Source organism: Camarhynchus parvulus, chromosome 3 (assembly GCF_901933205.1).
Source record: "Camarhynchus parvulus chromosome 3, STF_HiC, whole genome shotgun sequence".
Lineage (NCBI taxonomy): Eukaryota > Metazoa > Chordata > Aves > Passeriformes > Thraupidae > Camarhynchus > Camarhynchus parvulus.
Window position 1 is genome coordinate 68,938,548 of NC_044573.1, and position 19,336 is coordinate 68,957,883.

The 19,336-nt window shown below is 40.9% G+C and overlaps 2 protein-coding genes across 4 annotated transcripts in view; one reads left to right on the forward strand and one right to left on the reverse strand.

Annotated features, from left to right (window-relative positions):
• The first annotated feature begins 1,805 nt into the window (after positions 1-1,805).
• On the forward strand, positions 1,806-15,225 carry MEP1A (meprin A subunit alpha). 2 transcript variants are annotated; one of them, XM_030945831.1, is made up of 14 exons: positions 1,806-1,874; positions 1,959-1,989; positions 2,076-2,123; positions 2,788-2,828; positions 2,935-3,013; positions 3,333-3,450; positions 4,672-4,847; positions 6,492-6,713; positions 7,653-7,802; positions 10,411-10,626; positions 11,498-11,963; positions 13,361-13,527; positions 14,464-14,671; positions 15,038-15,225. In XM_030945831.1, exons 1-14 carry the CDS (start codon positions 1,806-1,808, stop codon positions 15,183-15,185), a joined length of 2,139 nt encoding a protein of 712 aa, XP_030801691.1. In that variant the 3' UTR covers positions 15,186-15,225. The 2 variants fall into 2 exon arrangements, with proteins under 2 accessions (XP_030801691.1, XP_030801692.1); XM_030945832.1 differs by having other exon boundaries at positions 1,959-1,983; positions 11,498-11,956; positions 13,357-13,527.
• Positions 15,226-16,236: 1,011 nt separating this feature from the next.
• The window catches only part of ADGRF5 (adhesion G protein-coupled receptor F5), a 40,853-nt gene continuing 37,753 nt past the window's right edge, over positions 16,237-19,336 (reverse strand). For both annotated transcript variants that reach the window (XM_030945437.1, XM_030945438.1), the window contains exons 21-22: positions 17,802-17,886; positions 16,237-17,005 (exon numbers count right to left, since the gene is read on the reverse strand). In XM_030945437.1, coding sequence (XP_030801297.1) covers positions 16,926-17,005; positions 17,802-17,886 — 165 coding nt within the window. In that variant the 3' untranslated portion in view covers positions 16,237-16,925. The remainder of the gene's footprint in view (positions 17,006-17,801; positions 17,887-19,336) is intronic.

Here is a 19,336-nt window from a genome sequence, read left to right on the forward strand (position 1 = left end):
AAGGTATTACCTGCATTTAGTGACACCAGGTAGTGTCTGTGTCTAGGAATCCAGGGTGGATCTGCCCTTGGGCGTGGGAATACTGATGCACAGCAATTTTGGGCACTTCATACAATGTGGAGTAAGAGACCAAAAGGCACCTGCTGTACTTCCCAGAGTGGAAGAGCAGCAGCTTTTCCTGTCACCAAGTTTTTCCCAGAACTGCAGAAAATGGAATAATGTGCATGCATTGCCCTCCAGGGAGGACAAAATGCAACTGGTGCTGGAGTCCCTCTGCTGTGGAGACAGGCTTAGAGCTGGGGCTGTTCAGCCTGGAGAAGAGAGCTCCAGGGAGACCTTAGAACCTAGCACAGTGCCTAAAAGGCATCCAAGAGACTCCCTATATATATCTATGAAACCAAATATATGCTCTCAAAATGACTTATCTTTAGACATCTGCTTTAGGTTCTTGAGTTTTAAAGTGAAGGGTACTAAAACCAAGCGTTTTCACACAGCTCTGCTTTTGCTTAATTTTTTTGCTTTCTTTCTCACATCCACTGCCGAACATGTGGAAATATGGCCTTGGTGCTGTGTTTTGACTCTCTTTGCTTGCCTGTGAAAACAGCCTTGACATGCTGTATCTTGAGACATGCTTATTTTGCTAGTAGTATGTCCTGTTCAGCTTAGGTGTCAGCAACAATCCTTTCTAAAAGAAAGTGTTAAAGAACATTCATTTATGTTAGGTGGAGGATTAGTGCTCTGGGGCTGTTCTTCTGTAAACAAGAGAAGATCTCTGTACTTTTTCCTCTGCAATGTTATCTCTTATGAATAGATTCCTACTTTGATTTGTTTAGAGAAAAAAATGTTGCTTAACTTGAAGAGCTGACTTCTTTCTAGGACAGGTCCATTTCCTACTCAAAAGCTACTTACTCAAGCTCTCTGCCTTGTGCTGTGGCTGGTGGTGTCATGGCACAAGCCCTTTTCTACCTAATTGCTGAACATAGAGGTGAACATCCTCACATCCATGACTTCTAAGTCCAGATGTGAAATGGAGGAGCAGGATTCCATGCCTAACTAAAGGCACTCAGGCACTCCAGGGCACACGGGAGCTGTGGGAATACTGATGCACAGCAAACTAGAGATTTATGGAGCCCTTCCTGACCCGTGTTCCTGAGAAAGAAGATAGCAAGATACAGGACAAGAGTTTGTGATCTCTGAAACCCACCTGGAAGGCCAAGGATTACTGCTCTAAGTGACTGTTCTGGAGGCCGAGAGTGGCAGGTTGTGCATGGAGTGCCAGATCTGGGATGGGATCAGCTGAGGAAAGACACTGTCAGGGGATTCATAATCATATCTCTTACTTCTGATCTTTACAATGTGGTGTTAATTATTAATTGAAAGCAGCACTGGGCCAAATTCTAATGGCACTGGAGTGCTATAAACCTGGAATAATTCTGCCTAAGAGCATGGCTTTTCTCCTGCGCAGTCAAGGTGATAATGCTGACAGAAAACAAGCGCAAGGGAAGGAGTCAGCAACTTTGGGCCAGAGGGAGAAGCTGTTATGTGAAGCTTGGGTGGGTCTTTCACCAGCTGCACTGAAGACATGAAGTTACCACATTCCTCTCTGCAATGTTCCTCCAAATGGACTTAGGTAGCTGATAAGAGCAATGCCAGCATGTACCATTCAGGAAGAAATCTAACTGTTATAATAATGTTTCAAAGGTGGAAGTCTGATGCTTATTGGCTGAAACTCAATGGAAAGCTCAGCAAAGTGCCCTATATATTGTCAGAGATGAGAGGGAGCAGTTTCTGTTCCCACTGCAAAAATGGGCTCCAGCATCTTCCCACTCTGCCTGACTCTTCTGCTGCGTTCTGTCTATGGTTCTCCAGTCTCTGTAAGTAAAACCTGATTTCTATAGGCTCCTCTCAGTTCAGAGGCATCTCATACTTTATACTGGTTGTATTCCATTCTCCTCCAGGTGGGACAGCTCTCCAGTGAAGCTGGTAAGTGTTGTGTGAGCTGGTTTGAGTTCTGAAGCACTTCCTTCTGCTTGCTGTGAGCCACCACATCTGAACATGTTTTGACTGTCTTGCAGATGCTGGAGCTGGTGAGATATTCAAAGACATTCCCCAAATCAACCTGGGTGAGTTCACATCTAAATTCTCAAGAGGCCTGAAGAGTTGTGAGCATAATGCTAAATTTTCAGTATTGTCAAGGAGACTGATGGTCAGGTAGCACACAGTAACAAGAGAATTAAAATCAAGTGAGCTCAGAACTCTCTGTGACACCTGAATATTTCCAGGACTGTAACTGTATGTGAACAAAGGATGCAGATGCCTTTTGTTTCTGAATTTTGGACAGACCCATGGTGCTAAGGCAGAAAAACACTGTATGATTTGGAAGGACTCTGTAATACTTTATAAAAATCATATAGAGGTGGACAGAAAATGCAGTTGGGACTGCAAACGTTTTGCTACACAACTTAGATGTTTATTGATCACTGTCCCATTGTGTGACTCTTGTCACTGCCTGAGAGCAAGCAGAGCTCATCAAAGGTTACCATGGATAATTGTGCCACCACAAAGGCACTGCCAAGGAGACATTGCCATGAAGTAAATATTGAGTAGAAACTAGAAACTGCTGTTATTTTTATTGTTACCTGTGACTCAGTGTATAGAGGCTGGTCCTTGTTTATTTTCTGCAGATGCCCAAGGACATTAACTTTGTATAAGCAGGTTCAATGTGGTTTATGAAATGAAATATATTTGAAATTCATTGACACCATCTTTGATTAAATACCATTTCAGCTGCTGGACTGGACCTCTTTCAGGGTGATATCTTGCTCCCTGTAAGTAATTAAAAGCTTTCTGTTGCTTGTCCTAATTGTATTTTTGCTACAAATCAGCCCATCTCCCTGCAGTAGGTACATCACCAGCTGTTAATTCCCTTTTCAGAAAAATCAGCGAAATGCCTTAAGAAATGAGACCTACAGATGGAAGTTCCCCATTCCCTATATTCTGGGTGATGACCTAGGTAATGCAGACACTTTATTCAGATTTTATCTCCAATGCTTATTTGCACTGCAGACACTATGACTAAAATTTTGCCTTTTTCAGAACTGTTTCAAATTAAAAATGTTAAACTTCACTAATAACTACTTATTGTAGTCTTGTTTATATCAATTTTTTTTTCTTTCTTCTACAGATAACATAGCAAACCACAATTTAATCAAATTCAATAATTTCTCTTTTCAATCATTTTTCCTTTGGTTCCACATGTGTATCTGTACATATCTTACCTCTCCAAGGTGAACAAACTGCAATGTAGTAAAGGTTCAGTCCTTGTTTTCCAGACCTGAATGCCAAAGGAGTCATTCTCCAGGCATTTGAAATGTTCCGCCTGAAGTCCTGCATTGATTTCAAGCCATATGAAGGAGAAAGAACTTACATTTTCTTTAGCAAGCAAGATGGGTAAGGATAATATCAATTTCTGTTTAGTTTTGCCATGTAGAATCAGCTGGGAACTCATTCCATTTGGCTTCAGCAGTCTAAAAGTTTGCTGTCAGCAGACAAAAAGGGGCCACCAGGAAAACAACTCATCTTAGATTCTTAGACAAAAAGCTTGCAAGCAGCTGCTCCCTCTGCTGACTGTTGTTTGGAGGATGAGTTCTGAAGGTGAATCCCAGCCCTCTGAGTTTTCATCAACTACTTTCACTTTTCCATCTAGGGTTATTTTCCATTTTGATGTAGATCTCCATGTACATCCTTTTAACTTACCAAGAATGTGAATGTGAATAACTAGAAGTTAAGTCTGGAAATTTTTTGAAGGCAGACAAAAAAAAAAAAGAAAAGAAAAAATGAGAGGAAAGGAAGGGGGAGGGGAGGGGAGGGGAGGAAAGGAAAGGAAATCTATTATAATATTTCAATTGTTTTGATATGGCTCTTTGTTAATGAATGGTCTCTCAAAATCTGAAAGGGTTTTATGCACAGAGATTCAAGTTTTTCAAGAACTGAAAGGATTTATTTCCTACAGCTAAGTATGTTTTGGAAGAAAATGTAGAAAAGCAAAAAAATCTCACTGTATCAGCTGTGAATATTTCTGGTTTTCCCAGAAGTTCATGTTTCTGCCTTCAACTCTTCCTTGAGTGTCCTACAACACTTCTCTTACAAGTTTACAAGCACCATGATTTTTGACAAGTCAATGTTGAAGATCTTAATACTAGAAATGTATTTTCACACCTCTGGCCAATGCAAAGCATAGTTGCTGTTAAAAAGGACCAAATGTTGCTGTTCTAAATATTCCTGGGTCTTTTCTCTAGCCCAAGTTATTGCAAAAATGCTCAGCCTGTTTCGATGAATTTACTGTTTCCACGTAGGTTGTGTGTTTTATGTTTCTTGGCCAAATGGCAGCTGATGCAGGACAAAACTTCTGTGGCTTTCAAAACTGCAGGGTGATCTTCCCTGACACAGAGGATAAGTAATGAAGTGATAGTTTCTAGGGCTTAGTCTGCTTTCAGGCTGGAGTATTTTTAGAATATCAAGGCATGTGGTCAGCATCCAAGTAATGATTTATGCGACTCCTTTCATATTAAAAACTTTTACAATCTTACTCTAAATCCAGTGAGCAGATTGAAAAGTTAAATACAGAGAAGAAAACTACTGGACAGAGAGTAAGCTCTCCCTTTTTCTCAGGTGTTGGTCCATGGTGGGGGACCTGCAGACTGGACAGAACCTCTCAATTGGGTCAGGGTGTGACTACAGAGCAATTGTGGAACATGAGATCCTGCACGCTTTGGGATTTTACCATGAGCAGTCGAGGATGGACCGGGATGACTACGTCAATATCTGGTGGGATGAAATTATTGCAGGTGGGTTTTAACGTTCAAGTTTCATTTTGCAAACTGTAGATTTATCAATATCCCAGTTTCACTTCTAGATTTAAAGACCTTCCTAAGGATAGAATTTTAGAAAACTGTGAGCCACACCTGAGACCACTGTAAATTAAGGAATTTTGGTGCAACTTCTCTGGTCAAACCTGGACAATGTTTAAGGCCAGAACAGAGAGGCCGTGCTTGGAAATCAGGACTTTTACTTCCCCTTGGCTCTTGGACTGTTCTGCTCTCTTATTTTAAACAAATTACTTCCCCTCTATGAATCTATTTCCTTTTACCATGTAATGCAAATTGTAAACTTATTTAGATTATGAGTTTTGAGGTAGCTCTTCTGTAGACCAAGATCCTTTCAAATTCTGAAAGGTTTTATATTCAGAGATTCAGGCTTTCCTGAAACTGAAAATATTCACTTTGTACGTGAAAAAACCATTAAAATTATTAGATTGGATGAGAAATATGAAATAGGCCTCTGTCTTGCTCTCTCCTACCCAGGTGTGTCTGCAGGCTCTTGCCTTCAGTTTTAGTATCACCCTATTCAGGAGCTTTATGAGTTTCAACAAACTCTTCACAGCCCCCCTGATCCCTAGACAGTTTTTCCTGCTGTTCCCTGTGAGATCTGATTCTGTATTACATAACAATGATATATTTGAAAAGCAGTGACTGGAAGAGGGATTTTAAAAAATTTTTTATAAAAGGTGCAATGCAAGTCTCTGTAAGAAAACAGTTCTAAGCTCCATATAATCTCAAGCCTTCAACTGAAGACGTTTGTGATTTGCAGAAGGGGAGGGCAGCTATTAAGCAGAGAAAGTGTAATTACCCACCAGCACAGTCTGTGCTGTTTTGTCTTTGAAAAAGAATGCCAAATACTCTGAAAACATTATTTGCAATTGTAAATGCTGGCAAGCTCTTTTTACTTCTATACCAAAGCATGTGAAATGGCTCCCTTTCTTTGCCCTAGCAGACACCTTCATAATGAAAAACTTTCTCTAAGTTACTTCACCAAGAAACCATGAGAAACCTGTGTCCAAAAGCCATTTCAGTAGAAATATCATATCAATGTTCTAAATCTAGGGTAAAAATATCTTCCTTTTTTCCCAGAGATTGCTAGGGCATTATTTATTTCAAAGAAGAGCAGAACCTGAAGACACTTCTGGGCTTTCCATATGTGTTTCCTTTATGAGTTTCAGGGACTCTCCTTCTCTATATATGATCTAATACCTGGAAAATGTTTGCATCAATATTCACAGATTCTGGAATGGAGTACATTAATCCTTAAACTTAATCCTTCAGGATCATTACTGTTAAACCATTCCTATTAATTCTAATCTAACTTCCTATGTATCCCGTTCTTTACAGCTCATTGCTATTCATTTTTGAATTTACTGAAGTCACCTGTGATTTCAGTAATGGAAGTGCAATCCAAAGGCACTGCTTTGTTGTCCAAATGACAAACACAGATATTGCTAAGTTTTAATATTTTGTTGCAAAGTAATTGCTTTGGGGTATATAATTTGTGCCTTAGAAAACTGTATCAAAGGGGACATGGTAATGCCATTTCCTTTCCATTTTCTCTAAAAAGGAAAATGGAAAGGAAATGTTCATTTTCTGTTCTTTTACCAGGCACAGAGCACAATTTTGTGAAGTATGATGACACCTACATCACTGATCTGAACACCCCCTATGACTACGAATCACTGATGCACTATGCACCACTTTCATTTAACAAAAATGAAAGTGTCCCCACAATCACAGCAAAGATACCAGCCTTTGATGACATTATTGGACAACGTCTAGACCTCAGTGCCATTGACTTGGAAAGACTGAACCGCATGTACAACTGCAGTAAGTCAGAATTTAACCATGGCAAACAATTTCTTTGGTTATACTTGAGCCAGGCTGGTTCACCTCCCTTATGTCTCTAAACTCACAAAAGCTCTTCTCAGATGTGCTTGAAGCGGCATGGGACAGGACCTGTAGTGTGCAGATAAACACAATCAGTTTGTTCCCTTCTCATCCCTTTTTGGCTCTTCTCACTGTCATTATTTTAGTCAAGTTCCAAGATTAGTCAAGGAAAGTCAAACCATCCATACTTTTTCTTCTGTGCTGCTCCCGGGAGTTCAGACCTGTGGTTATGTTCTGCCTGTGGTGTGTGGGCAGCCTTGTTGTACTTTTTGAGGTGAATGTAACTGCACTTTGTCCTCTTTTACTGACATTTGGACTTAATCAGATTATTTTGCACCTGAGATTGCCTAGGTCTAGAGTCCCACACTGCCTAGGTATTTGCTGAGCTGGTTGAAGATGTTATCACTGATCATGGTTGTTCATGAGAAGTTATTGTCCCCTTGGTGTTGCTAGCAGAAACATCACCTTGAAGGCAAACTCATCTGAACCAGCCCAAGGTAACTGGGTGGACTTTGCTTGGAGTGGAAGGATGGAGCTCAAGTTAATGAGAGAACTGCTATGAAGAACAATAACCTCAGCCGAGGAGTGGTTAAATACCCCAAGGCTGGCAAAGAGAGACAAAGACAGTCACCATCTGTCACTTCCACAGGGAGCTTATTAATCTTCTGCAAAGAGGTCAAAGATTGCTGTCTTTATCCAAGGAATCCCTCCAGGAATCAAATGTTTCCTCTTTTGAGTCATTGGGCTCACATCTACTAATCTGAGGGTTGTCTTTGCAGGATGGTTATACTACTGTAAACAAACCCCCCCAAAATTAAAGAAGAGATTTTAATGAGCTAGAAGCTCACTCTGAGGTGACCATGTGTGTATTTTTTTCAGCTTCAACTCACACCTTTTTGGACCAGTGTTCTTTTGAGCTTGAAAACATCTGTGGCATGATCCAGGGCACCAAGCATGACCAAGACTGGATCCACCAACAGGGCAGTGTGATGGGGCAGGAGGACCACACACTTTCTGGGCACTGTAGAGGTAAAAGAAGGGAACAAAACACTTTTTGAGCTGGGTTTCCCCAGGGTTGACTACGATAATGGGTTCAGAGCAGTTGGTAAAGACTCTAGACAGTGTTTGCATTACCACTGTCACCAAACTTTTTCAATGTAGTGGAATGTTGTCCACACCAGGAAGATCAAAGTGGACAAAGAACAATCTGAACTAGAGGTCTTTTAAGTATAACCTGGAAAACAATTTACTGCAACTCCCAAAGTCTGTGTAAGAGTTATATTACCTCATGGTAAGAATCAAACAGCACTTGTAGCCACTCATAAATGTTGTGTTTGCAATGCAAATGGGAAGTTAAGCTTGTGGAATTCTAGTTCTGGAAGTAGAAGAGAGTTGCAAAGATTTTATGATAGGAGTTCAGGCATAAATTTTATTTTGATGTGGTAATTTCACAATTTTTCTAAGGAAGACATTCTTAAAAATAGAGTTGTTAGTCCCAGTCCCAGGCTGCTAGTTTACAGCTGTGAATAAAGGTTAAATCCCAACAGGCAGTTCTGAAAAGCAAGAGCCTAATTTGTCATTGTTTAGACAGGGTAAACGACTACACAATTCGAAGATAAAAGTGACTTCTGTGGTAAATTTTGCCTCAGTAGAGGGGGAAAGACTCCTGACTTAAAGCACATTTCCTTGTGCTTTGTTACTCTTTGTCTTGCTGCACTCAGTTTATTCCCCTCAAATGACCCATCAACAGGAAATAACAGATGTTATTAGCAGTCTTTATAATTGTTGTTGTTAACAACCTTTTATAATGCTGGTAGCCATGGATCAGGCCCAAGAATATAACTCAAGAAAACCACCTGATATTTTCTAGAAATACATGCTTCTAACCCTCAGCTCATTATGAATTCTTAATTCTTTCTCTCCTCTTTCTTACCCCATACAGTACAATTGTAACTGAAAAAGATAATTTAACTGAGTTTTTGAGATTATCACATAAAATCCAATCTGCCTGAACTGGGCACTTAATGTGCCCTTAGGTTTTAACATCCAGTGACTCAGTACAAAATAAGCATCAATTTTTTTTTAAGAGTTAATGGAGAGGGGTGGGTACCTCAGAGGATCTCCAGAGTGTAGAAATTAATTGCATGGGAAGGGAGTGTCTCTCCTTTTGGCACCTCCAAAGGGTCACTGACACCGTCAGGAATTTCTGACATTTTTGAGAACTGGTTCTGCAATCATTTCGAGTGGGGGAAAATTCTAAGTTTCTAACATAGATGAATACTATTTTCCCCACATAGTTTTGATATTCTGGGTATTTGACTTATTGCTGGCTAAACCGAAGGAGGGAAAGTACAGCTAAACATTTAGGGAGTCTGCTGAATTCTGCCATATTCTAGTTGCCATAGGTACTTAATATTGCCTTTATTTGACTTTCTTATCAAAAAGGAGGTAGAGTCTAGATCATTTGGATGTTTGTTACTATAACAATTGCAGCAATAGGCTCATAGCCCTGCTTCTCACTTGGAGCAAGAGTGATCATACTTGGATTTAATACCATTAAAACTAAAATAAGTTTAACTGTTGGTTAAGTGTCATAATTGCATAGAACAATTTCTAGCAAGGTTTCTGTGGACATGAGTTCAAAATATTGCTACGATATGGAAGGGAATGAAGATAATTCACCTGACTGATTAGAGAGAACCTGATAAGCAGCTCAAGACCCTTCACTAACCCTGCAGGAAGCTGCACTGCCTTTATGCAGCTGCAGGTATAACTGTTGGAACAAGATGATCTTAAGGTTCTTTCCAACACAAACCATCCGGTGATTCTAAGATATGATATCTTGGACAAGAGTCCATGGAACTTTCACACAACAGCTAAAAAAATTAACTTATTAATTTAATCATTGACTAAATTGAATAACTAAAAAGCAACACAATATAGATAAAACCTTGTAATTTTGTGTGATACCAAGATATGATAGGTGTGCAAATGGTGAATCCTTGTAAGTATGACGATAAAAGTATACACTTCAAAATTAAAGAACACTTCAAAAATGTTAATGGGAAATAGAGGAGCAGGAATTTTAAAGTAATTTTCTTATGGTGAGTCATTGACTTTTGAAGTGTTTGGGCAAGCTGTAAAAAAAGACCTTTTGCATATTCAAGATCAGGACAGTGTTTTGTGCCCAACCCCTGTTTATTATCTTTATTGCAGATAAGAAATTATCTTACTCTTTACAAGGTAATATAGCCCATGACCTCTAAGATCCTCTTTTTAGATGATCTTCAGTATAAATCAAGTAAAAAAAATGTATCTCCTTATTGCTTGTGGTCAACACTGAATTCTCTGCTTCATATATCTCTGACATTCCTGAGGAATCCAAATTCCAATTAGACCAACAAATGCACAACTGACATGAGCTGACAACAGTGAGTTCCATATATATGCTGAACTGCTACTCCTGTTCTTATCCCAGTCTGTCTTGCATGGTTGTCATGTGTCATTTCCTTTATTGTTCATGTTAAGTACTGCTCTTCTGTTTACTAAAAGAGTGTAGATGAAATGATGAATTTATACCATGCAGCTTTGCAGGAAATGTGTAAACAGGCAGTGACAGACTACCCTTTATTCCCAGATGCTGGCTACTTCATGTACTTCAGCACCAACTCTGGCCAGGCAGATGAGGTGGCAATCCTAGAGTCCCGAATCCTTTATCCAAAGAGAACTCAGCAGTGCCTCCAGTTCTTCTACAGGACCACAGGAAGCCCTTCTGACAAGCTGATCATCTGGTTGAAGGAGGATGATGGCACTGGGAACATTCGTAAGATGAGGAAAATTCAAACCTTTCAAGGTAATTCTGGAAATAAGATGAATATTTGAGTAAAGAGGAGGAGCTGTCTTACTCTGCCCATGACTAACTCAGAAACCAAAAGATTTTCCCAAAGTTACCAGAATACCTTGCAATACAGCTAAGAATTTTGGTATTACATGAGCACATTTAGCAGAGAAACTGTGGGTTCTAATAATGTAATTTTAGTGCTTCACGGCAAAAGTTACAACATTCCTAATATTAAGTTGCACTCAGTAACTGAGAGGGACTCCAGGCCATGCTGGAGACCAACTGACTGTGTCTCCACTGGCTGCTATAAGATCTAAGAGTAGGCTGTTCAGATGTAAAATACCTGTGCTCCTTTGCAGTCAATAAGAATCCCAGACTGATTTTTAGATAGTTGGGAAAAGCATATGCAGTTTTGGAAATGTGAACTGGATTCCCACTTTGGGTGATTTGCTAAATAGGACAAACTCAGCCACTGAAGCTCCATGTGATTTATGTGGTCAAAAGGCCTGTCATAACCTGCCTACATGAGGCTGCAGCAGTTTACAGTAAAGGATAAATACATGAAAAATTGTCAGGAACATATTGGGTCATTGATTCCCATCCTCCTGTTTAATCTTAGCCCTTAGGCTGTTATCCTTTGTATTGGAGGCTGTCATTCCCTAACATGTGAGGAATTCCTTGTACAACATGTCCAAAGCATTTAGATGACAAAACAATGTGGATATATTATAGTCACAGTATCAACTTAAGATCTCTGGCCTTCAGGACTCTGTGAGGGGTCCAGTTGTCTAAAAGTCCAGCTGGGATGGACAGTTAGGGGCAGGTTGCTTCATAATTTCTCTAATCCCACTGATGGAAATGTTTTTCTTTCCTTTTACCAAAGCGGACAGTGACTCCAACTGGAAGATTGCCCACGTAACCCTCAATGCTCAGAAGAAATTCCGTTACCTCTTCCAAGGACTGAAGGGCAACCCCAGCTCTTCACTGGGTGGGATTGCTATTGATGATGTGACTCTGACAGAGACCCCCTGTCCCACAGCTGTGTGGGTCATTCGCAACTTCAGCAAAATCCTTGAGAACTCATCCATCAGCCTTGTTGAAAGCCCCCGGTTTTACAGCCCTGAGGGTTATGGGTTTGGCATCAGCGTGTTGCCCAACTACCAGAACAGTAGCTATGCTCGTGTTGCCTTCCACCTGTGCAGTGGAGAGAATGATGCAGTTCTGGAGTGGCCGGCTCTGAACCGCCAGGTCACACTCACAGTGCTGGACCAGGACCCCGATGTCCTGAAAAGGATGTCCTCGAGCAAAAGCTTCACCACAAGCAAGGACCATGTTAGCTCAGGTAAGGGGTGTCATTAATGCATGGAGGAATGTTGACAATGACAGCCAAGGAATCTGAGTTAGAGGATGAGTGTAGGACTCAGAGCTGAGAAACTTTGGCCATATTTCCTGATTTGGGACACTTTGCTGTGCACATCTTCCCTGTGTGGGACTCAGAATTCCTGCCTGTGGAGGATGGTATAACAGGAAAAATTATATATATAAGGTTGATGTTATTATGAACAACCCCTGGGATATCTTAGCTTGACTCTAAATATAGATTTTTCCCAAGAGCTGGCAATTCCCTTTCTACCTGTGGTTTGTCCATTGTGATAGGTGACATATCACCACAGGTTGAGGGAATGCCAGCATGGTGCAGTATCCTGTCACTAAACAATAATTTAAGTTAAAACTGTATTTTGGAGGCTCAGTCAACTTCAACACACACTCAGGGAACCTCAGCCTACATGGTCTGAATGCACAACATTCACCCTTTCTCATGGATGTGTTAATTCAGAATTGTTCAGCCTGGAGAAGAGAAGGCTGAACAATCGGGGGACCTAGCTGTGGCCTTCCAGTACCTGAAGGGAGCCTGCAAGAAAAATGGGGAGAGACAATTTACAAAAGCGCAGAGTGGCAGGACAAAAGGGAATTGTCTGCAAACTGAAAGAGAGCAGGTTTAGATTGGATATTAGAAGAAATACTTTACAGTGAGGATGGTGGGGCACTGGAACAGGCTGCCCAGAAAAACTGTGGATGCCCCATCCCTGGAAGGACTCAAAGCCAGGCTGGATGGGACTTGGAGCAATCTATTTTAGTGGAAGGTGTCCCTGCCCATGGCAGGGGGTTGGAATGATATGATCTTTTAAGTACCTTCCAATACAAACTTTTCTGTGATTCTATGATAGAAATAAGAATAATAGGACAAAACTGAGTTTGGTACAGAATAAAATACTACACATGAATCTTCATCTCTTTCTATTTTTTTCTAGTGGAATTTAAGTACATACTTTTTCAGTAGGAGCTTTTGAACCCTAAATATGAATATGTTTAACAAAATCATAGTCATGACAAAAATCAGCTAAATTCTAAACCCTAGGTACCTACAAACTGGTCTGGGAGTGTCCTTACTCAGGAGGGAACTCTGAGCTGGTAACAATGAGGAGGCAATTTATGTTTGTTTAGTTCTCAGTGAAACAGAAGTTGTGGAATTTCAGCATCACATAGACTAAGAATCCTCATGCAGACCTAACCTGAAGATCACCTGGCACCTTTAGTTTGTCAGTCCTCTGGGATTTGCTTGGGAATTTCAGGCCTGAATTTTATTTTATAGCATGAATCGCCTTTAACACAGTAATGCAGGAAAAAGTCATGTCGTACTTTGAGCTGCACAACTTTGTGGTTCTCATTTTCTCTTTGCAGATAGTGGAACTATAATATGGGATAAACCATCCATTGCTGGAAGGTTTGATGAGTCATGCAATTGCAACAGAAGTGTAGCCTGGGGTTGGAGTAATTTCATATCTCACAGCCAGCTGAGGCGGAGAAGCTTCCTGAAAAATGATGACCTTATTATTTTTGCAGAATTTAATGGTAAGGACCCCTTTCCTGATTCTCCTTACAAAATAGGTGATTCTTTCTATGTTCATACATTCAAATAACTCTTGACACCTGTCTCCAAGATCTCTTCTAATGGGGATCAACTTTAAAAAGCATTTCTGTGTCTTAGTGTCAGGTGGGTGAGGTTGACTGAAGTGATTGTGAGTTAAGAGGGATCTAAATGGCAGTGAGTTTTGAAATGTGAACTTCTTGGACACCTTTAAGCACCCTGACCGGTAGCTATGTCCTTTCTAAGCACCGAACATACTAAAGGCCATCCCCACTGTGTTTGTTTCCAAATAGAGCAGCCTCATAGAACATCACAGATTTACCTAACTAGTTTCTGTAATTTCAATATTATTTTCTATCTTGTGCTCTAAATACCCAGAACTTGTGGTGGTACAGCGAGAGCTCTGTAAAGGGAAGATGGAGCATCCTCTGGTCTAGTGTCGCAGACATATTTTCATTAAAAATCCTTCTTTAGGATTTTTCCTTTTGAGAAGCTGAGGCCTCAGAAACAAAATGTAAACAATGGTTATCCGCTGCTGTAGAATGCAACAGGTGGATCTGTGATTGGTCTCATGTGGATGTTTGGAATTAGTGACCAGTCATGGCAGAGCTGGCTCTCTCTCTCTGTCCAAGCCACAGACCTTTGTTATCATTCTTTCTATTCTATTCTTAGCTTAGCTAGCCTTCTGAGATGAAACTTTTCCTGCTATTCTTTTTATTATAGTTTTAATGTTATATATATATCATAAAATAATAAATCAAGCCTTCTGAACATGGAGTCAACATTCTCGTCTCTTCCCTCACCTGGAAACCCCTGTGACCACCGTCACAGTCTAGAAAGCATCCTGTGAGCCCCTGATTTAAGGCATGCTACATATAGCGTCATTCATTGATTCTGATGTCTTTCTCCTTTTTTTAAAGATATAATTCACCTCAATAACACAGAAGTTCCTGTTGAACCTGTGCACTCTGCCCTCATGGAAGGCCTCGTGCTTGAAAGGCACAAGAGAGCAGCCCAGGACATGGAGCCCATCCAAGACCAGATGCCTTATCTACCAGACCCGTGTGACCCAAACCCTTGTCAGAATGATGGAGTCTGTGTGAATGTGAAAGGAAAAGCAAGCTGCAGGTACCACAGACCTCCTCCCTCCTTGTCCTGGCTTTCTTCTTCAAGTAATGCAGATAAAAAGTACTCAGAGCTACAGACATCAGAGGTCTAAGCCTTCGGGTCATCAAGGAGTAGTAGAAACAAAATATTTTGCCACAGTTGCTAGTTCCTACTAGCAGCCAGGAGGGCAGGTTTCTCAGCATATAGCAAAGAAGCCCCATTCTGTGGTGCTTCCAGGGTGTATAAATAGCCTCCTAACAAGGCAGCAATGTTGTGACATGAGCCCCTCCAATGGGAATTGCTCATCTGGGATAGCGACTGTGAGGATCTTGGGGTAAGGGCATGACCAGGCTCCTGATCCATTGAATCTGTGTTTTGTTTTCCCAGGTGCCCATCAGGACAAGCCTTCTTCTTCACTGGAGAGAGGTGTCAGTCAAGGCAAGTCCATGGGAACATCCTGGGAATGTGCATTGGTGGAATTGCTGGAACCATTGTCTTAACTGTTGTCCTCATTTCCATGATGGCTAGAAGATAAAGAACTGCAGCGGGCACAAATTTCAACCTGGTTCATAAGACACCCATTTTCAATGAAAAATGATGAATGCAACTTGGAGAAAACCAGTCATCATATGGATGAAAAGCTCTGCCAACAGCTTGGCAGCAATCTGTTTTTTTCTGAGGGATGTGGCAGTTAAAGTGTTGTCAAGTAGAGCTGCTGTCTGATAAAAATTCATACACTCCCTTTCTTTGTGTATTTTGAAAGTTTTGTTTTTTCATCCCATAGCAAGTAGAAGTCTTGAGAGCCTATGCATTTACTCTCAGCCATGGTTCAAAATTAGATTAAATAACTGGTTAAATCTCTTAAAACACTGTTAAAAATCACTCCAAAACACCTGTATTAAGATTCTGGAAATGTTCGGGCAAAAATTGCTCAAGAATCCTAGAGGGTACAGATACTTATGTAAGTCAGTACATCATCACTCACTTTCCCTGGAGCTGTGTTGGCGTACTTACGCTAATTAGCTATTACACAGAATTCAAAACTCTTGCCCATACCACCTTGCCCATACCAAGCCATCATAAGTGCTTCTAACTGTAGAGAACAGTTTCCCATCTGATTCACCCCAAAGTTCCAGGAACAGGTTCACCATTAGCAAACACAGGCCTGATTCCCTGACAAACAAACAGAACTGTACCACGTGGCCGAGTATTTGATATTGACCTCAAATGGAAATCTTCATGATTCTACCATATTGTATATTAAATTTTGCAACATTTGTGTGCATTATAAATACTTTTCAGGTTCTTCTCAAGACAGGGGTCCTGCCTTTAAAGGTGTACAGGCTTGAAAAAAATGGTTCCACAAATGTAGTATTAGAGCAATAATTTATATAAAACCATTCATCCTGCCTGGCACATGATGATTTATATTCACTATAGAGCTTATTCTCTGAGTCCTTCAAGTGTGTTTCTCCTCTGAGAGAAGACCCAAACATACAGACTTTACACAAGGCACTCCTTGCATTCTAAACAATTGTATGCATTAAATAAATGCAGTCCCCTCTGTGGCAGAGGGCAGTAACCATATCTGTCTTACCACATTACATATCAAGGGAAAGAAAAATATTGTTAAGGGCATAAATCTTCCTTTTCTTCAAAAAAGTGCCACATGGAGCTTTCAGTCTTTTCATCTGAAAGAAGACCATGCAGGAATCATCATGGTCTTCATTTTATGTAAGTCAAAATTGAAGATCTGAAATGGGCCTTCTCAGTTGGAACTTTTTAGTTCCAGAAAGTCTTAAATAGAAAGTGGAAACCACAATGGCCTTTTCAGACTCTAATACGAGGGCAGGAGAGAAGCTGTGAGGTATTTGTGTATCTACACAGGCCTTTGGGATCATTCAGAGAGTTGATAGGGGAAATACCAAATCCACTGGACAACAACTGTGTGAAGCACTGCAATTCATGTCTCAGTACTGCATAGTGCTAAGCACCCACTTAAGGGCTGAGAATTTTTCACTCCCAATACCCTTTCTTGCACATGAAGGCCTTCAAATCCTTGTAATCTCTTCTGGGTTTGGCAGACCTTGTAAAATTGCTCCTCTCCCAGCTTCCCTGCCTTACACATTAACCAGAAATGATTATTCCAGAAGAATTCACCAAGGCACAATTCAGTCAAAATGAAGCAGGCTGGTTCCTGGTGACTCTCTCGAACTTTTTGTGCGTGTCTTGAAGAGGTCCTTTCAGAGTTACATGATTTAGCACTGGCAGTGCTTCAGTTAAGCAAGGAATATGCCTTGGAAGTATTTTCAGTGGAAGAGGTGGATGGCTCGGAAGAAGATACTCTGTATTTGCCTGCAAAACAAGGCGCAGGGGTTAGACAAGTTGTCACTGCAAAGTAAGGACAGTGACAGCTGCGCTGGTGGCCAAGGTGGCTCTGCCTTGTCCTGCAGCCCTGGCACTACCAGGATTTCAGCAATACCAGCAACCACAGAACTCAGCGTGTTTGGTGACACAGCCAGGATGTGTCAGCTCGAATTCCCAATCATGCCACAGGGCAATGATTTTCTCACACAAATGAAGGCACTAGTGCTTCTCCTGGAGCACAGGGACACATCCACAGGCTCCTGAGATGAATCCCAGCTCCCTCCCTCCTTAGAGTCCACAAGGCTCCAAACTAAGACCCAAGTGTCACTATCTTCTCTGAACAATGTGTGGATACAAAGATTGGACACTTAGAAATTAAATGTTATTTCCAGAAATGGTTTTTGCAAGATGAAGTCATAACTAAAATGGTGATGTCCACAAAATGGCAACCAGAGAACATTTGAAGAAATACAGTTCCAAGGTGGTGAAGAGTACATGAACAACAGATGAACTGTGCCATGATCTCATTTAGCTCAAAACAAAGCTCACTTAGTGGGATTTAGAATTGGTGAAACATCCAATAATTGTTTTAGAGATAGACAATTTCACTGCTACTGCTACAATAGACTTATTGCAGTTCCTTTGCATTGGAAGATTAGGAACAATCTATGGATGCATGGAGAGACAAATAGATAAATGGATATCAGGACAGACAGACCCTGAGAGCAAGAATGAAGGCCAAATCCTGTTTGTGCTTCAGTAAGGGAGACCTGTTATCACATACCTGTTTTCCCACATAAGTTGTTAAAGGTTCTTGAAAATGGGTAGCTCATAGCAAGCATTGGTGTCACCAGGATCAGGGAGGATGACTGAAAGAGAAAAAAATACTTTTTGTCAAAAGAACCTTCTTTGTAGCCCCATTTTAGGGGAAAAAAAAGGTTCCAATAAACTTTGTTTCAGTAGTATGAGCAAACAATCCACAGAAGGCAAAGCTAGATGTTTGTGAGGTATCAAGTTCACACATTTGCATGTTTATGGTGGTGATGGAGGAGATCAACTTTAAAAGAAACTACAGGGCACAACCTGTTTGTCTCTAACTCTTGGCCAGGGGGGCATGGTTTAGGCTCCAGAGTCTGTCCTAACAGGCAGTATGGGATTCCTTCTCTTAGCTGTGCCAGTATGGCCATTAAGGTAGCCACAATAGTTAAGATTTATGTGAATGGGGATTGTTCCTGACAGCCAGCAGCCTGCGATAATCCTAGGCAAATTTTACTTGACACGCTAGAGGGCATTAGAACACAACTCTTTGCAGTCCAGATACAAAGGAAGGAAGGAAGGAACTTTTTGCTGCTAAAATTAAGTTTCGTTTTTGGTTCTGGAGTGGTTGGAAAATTTAACGTGATTTCTCCAAGGATGTATTAAAAAAAAGGCATGAAAGCCACATCTTTTTCTGTTCAGTCCTTCTTCGTTATTTAGTTGTACTTTGGTGGGGGAAATAAGGCAGTGTTGTGTATTGTCACGTATCATAAGGTGATAGAGAAAGAAGGTAAATGAATCACATGTAAAACGCTTAATCAAAGACTTTGATATTGCTTTATTTGCTCATTCTCAGACCTCAACAGGCTAGAGAAATGGAATGACAGGAATCTTACGAAGTTCAGCAAAGGGAAGTTCAAAGTCCTCCTGCCCCTGGGGAGGAACAAACCCAATGCCAGGACATACTCAGGGCTGTCTGATTAGGACAGAGTCAAGGCAGAGCCAGACTTTTCTCATTGGTGCCAGTGGAAGGACAAGAGGCTTTGAGAACAAATAGAAATACAGGAAATCCCACTTAAGATGAAATTCTTTCACTGTGAGGGTGGTCAAACACAGGAAAAGGATGCACATAGAGCTTGTGGTGTCTCCATTCTTGGAGCTACTCAAACTTAACTGGACACAGCTCTGAGCTCTAGCTGACCGTGCTCTGATGGGAATGTGGTGCAAGATGATCTCTGAGAGTAGTTTCCAATTTCAGCAATTCCTGCAAAAACTGGAGTGATTGGATCCAATGCTGTTCTTCTGAACTGACAGTTCAACCTTAAGGGACTCCTTAATTCCTTTGAGCCTGTGCTCTCATCTTCTTAATTATCCTTGCTTTTAAGTCGGCTTCCTAGGTCTTTAGCAATACCTGTACAGGCTCTTCTGAACAAACCCTGTTCAGATACCAATATAAAATCAAGCTTTATTGTCATATATGGGTGCTGCCAGCACCATTGGCAGCTCAGGAAGAGGGGGTGGGTGGGTGTTGGAACTAGATGATCTTGAAGGTCCATTTCAACC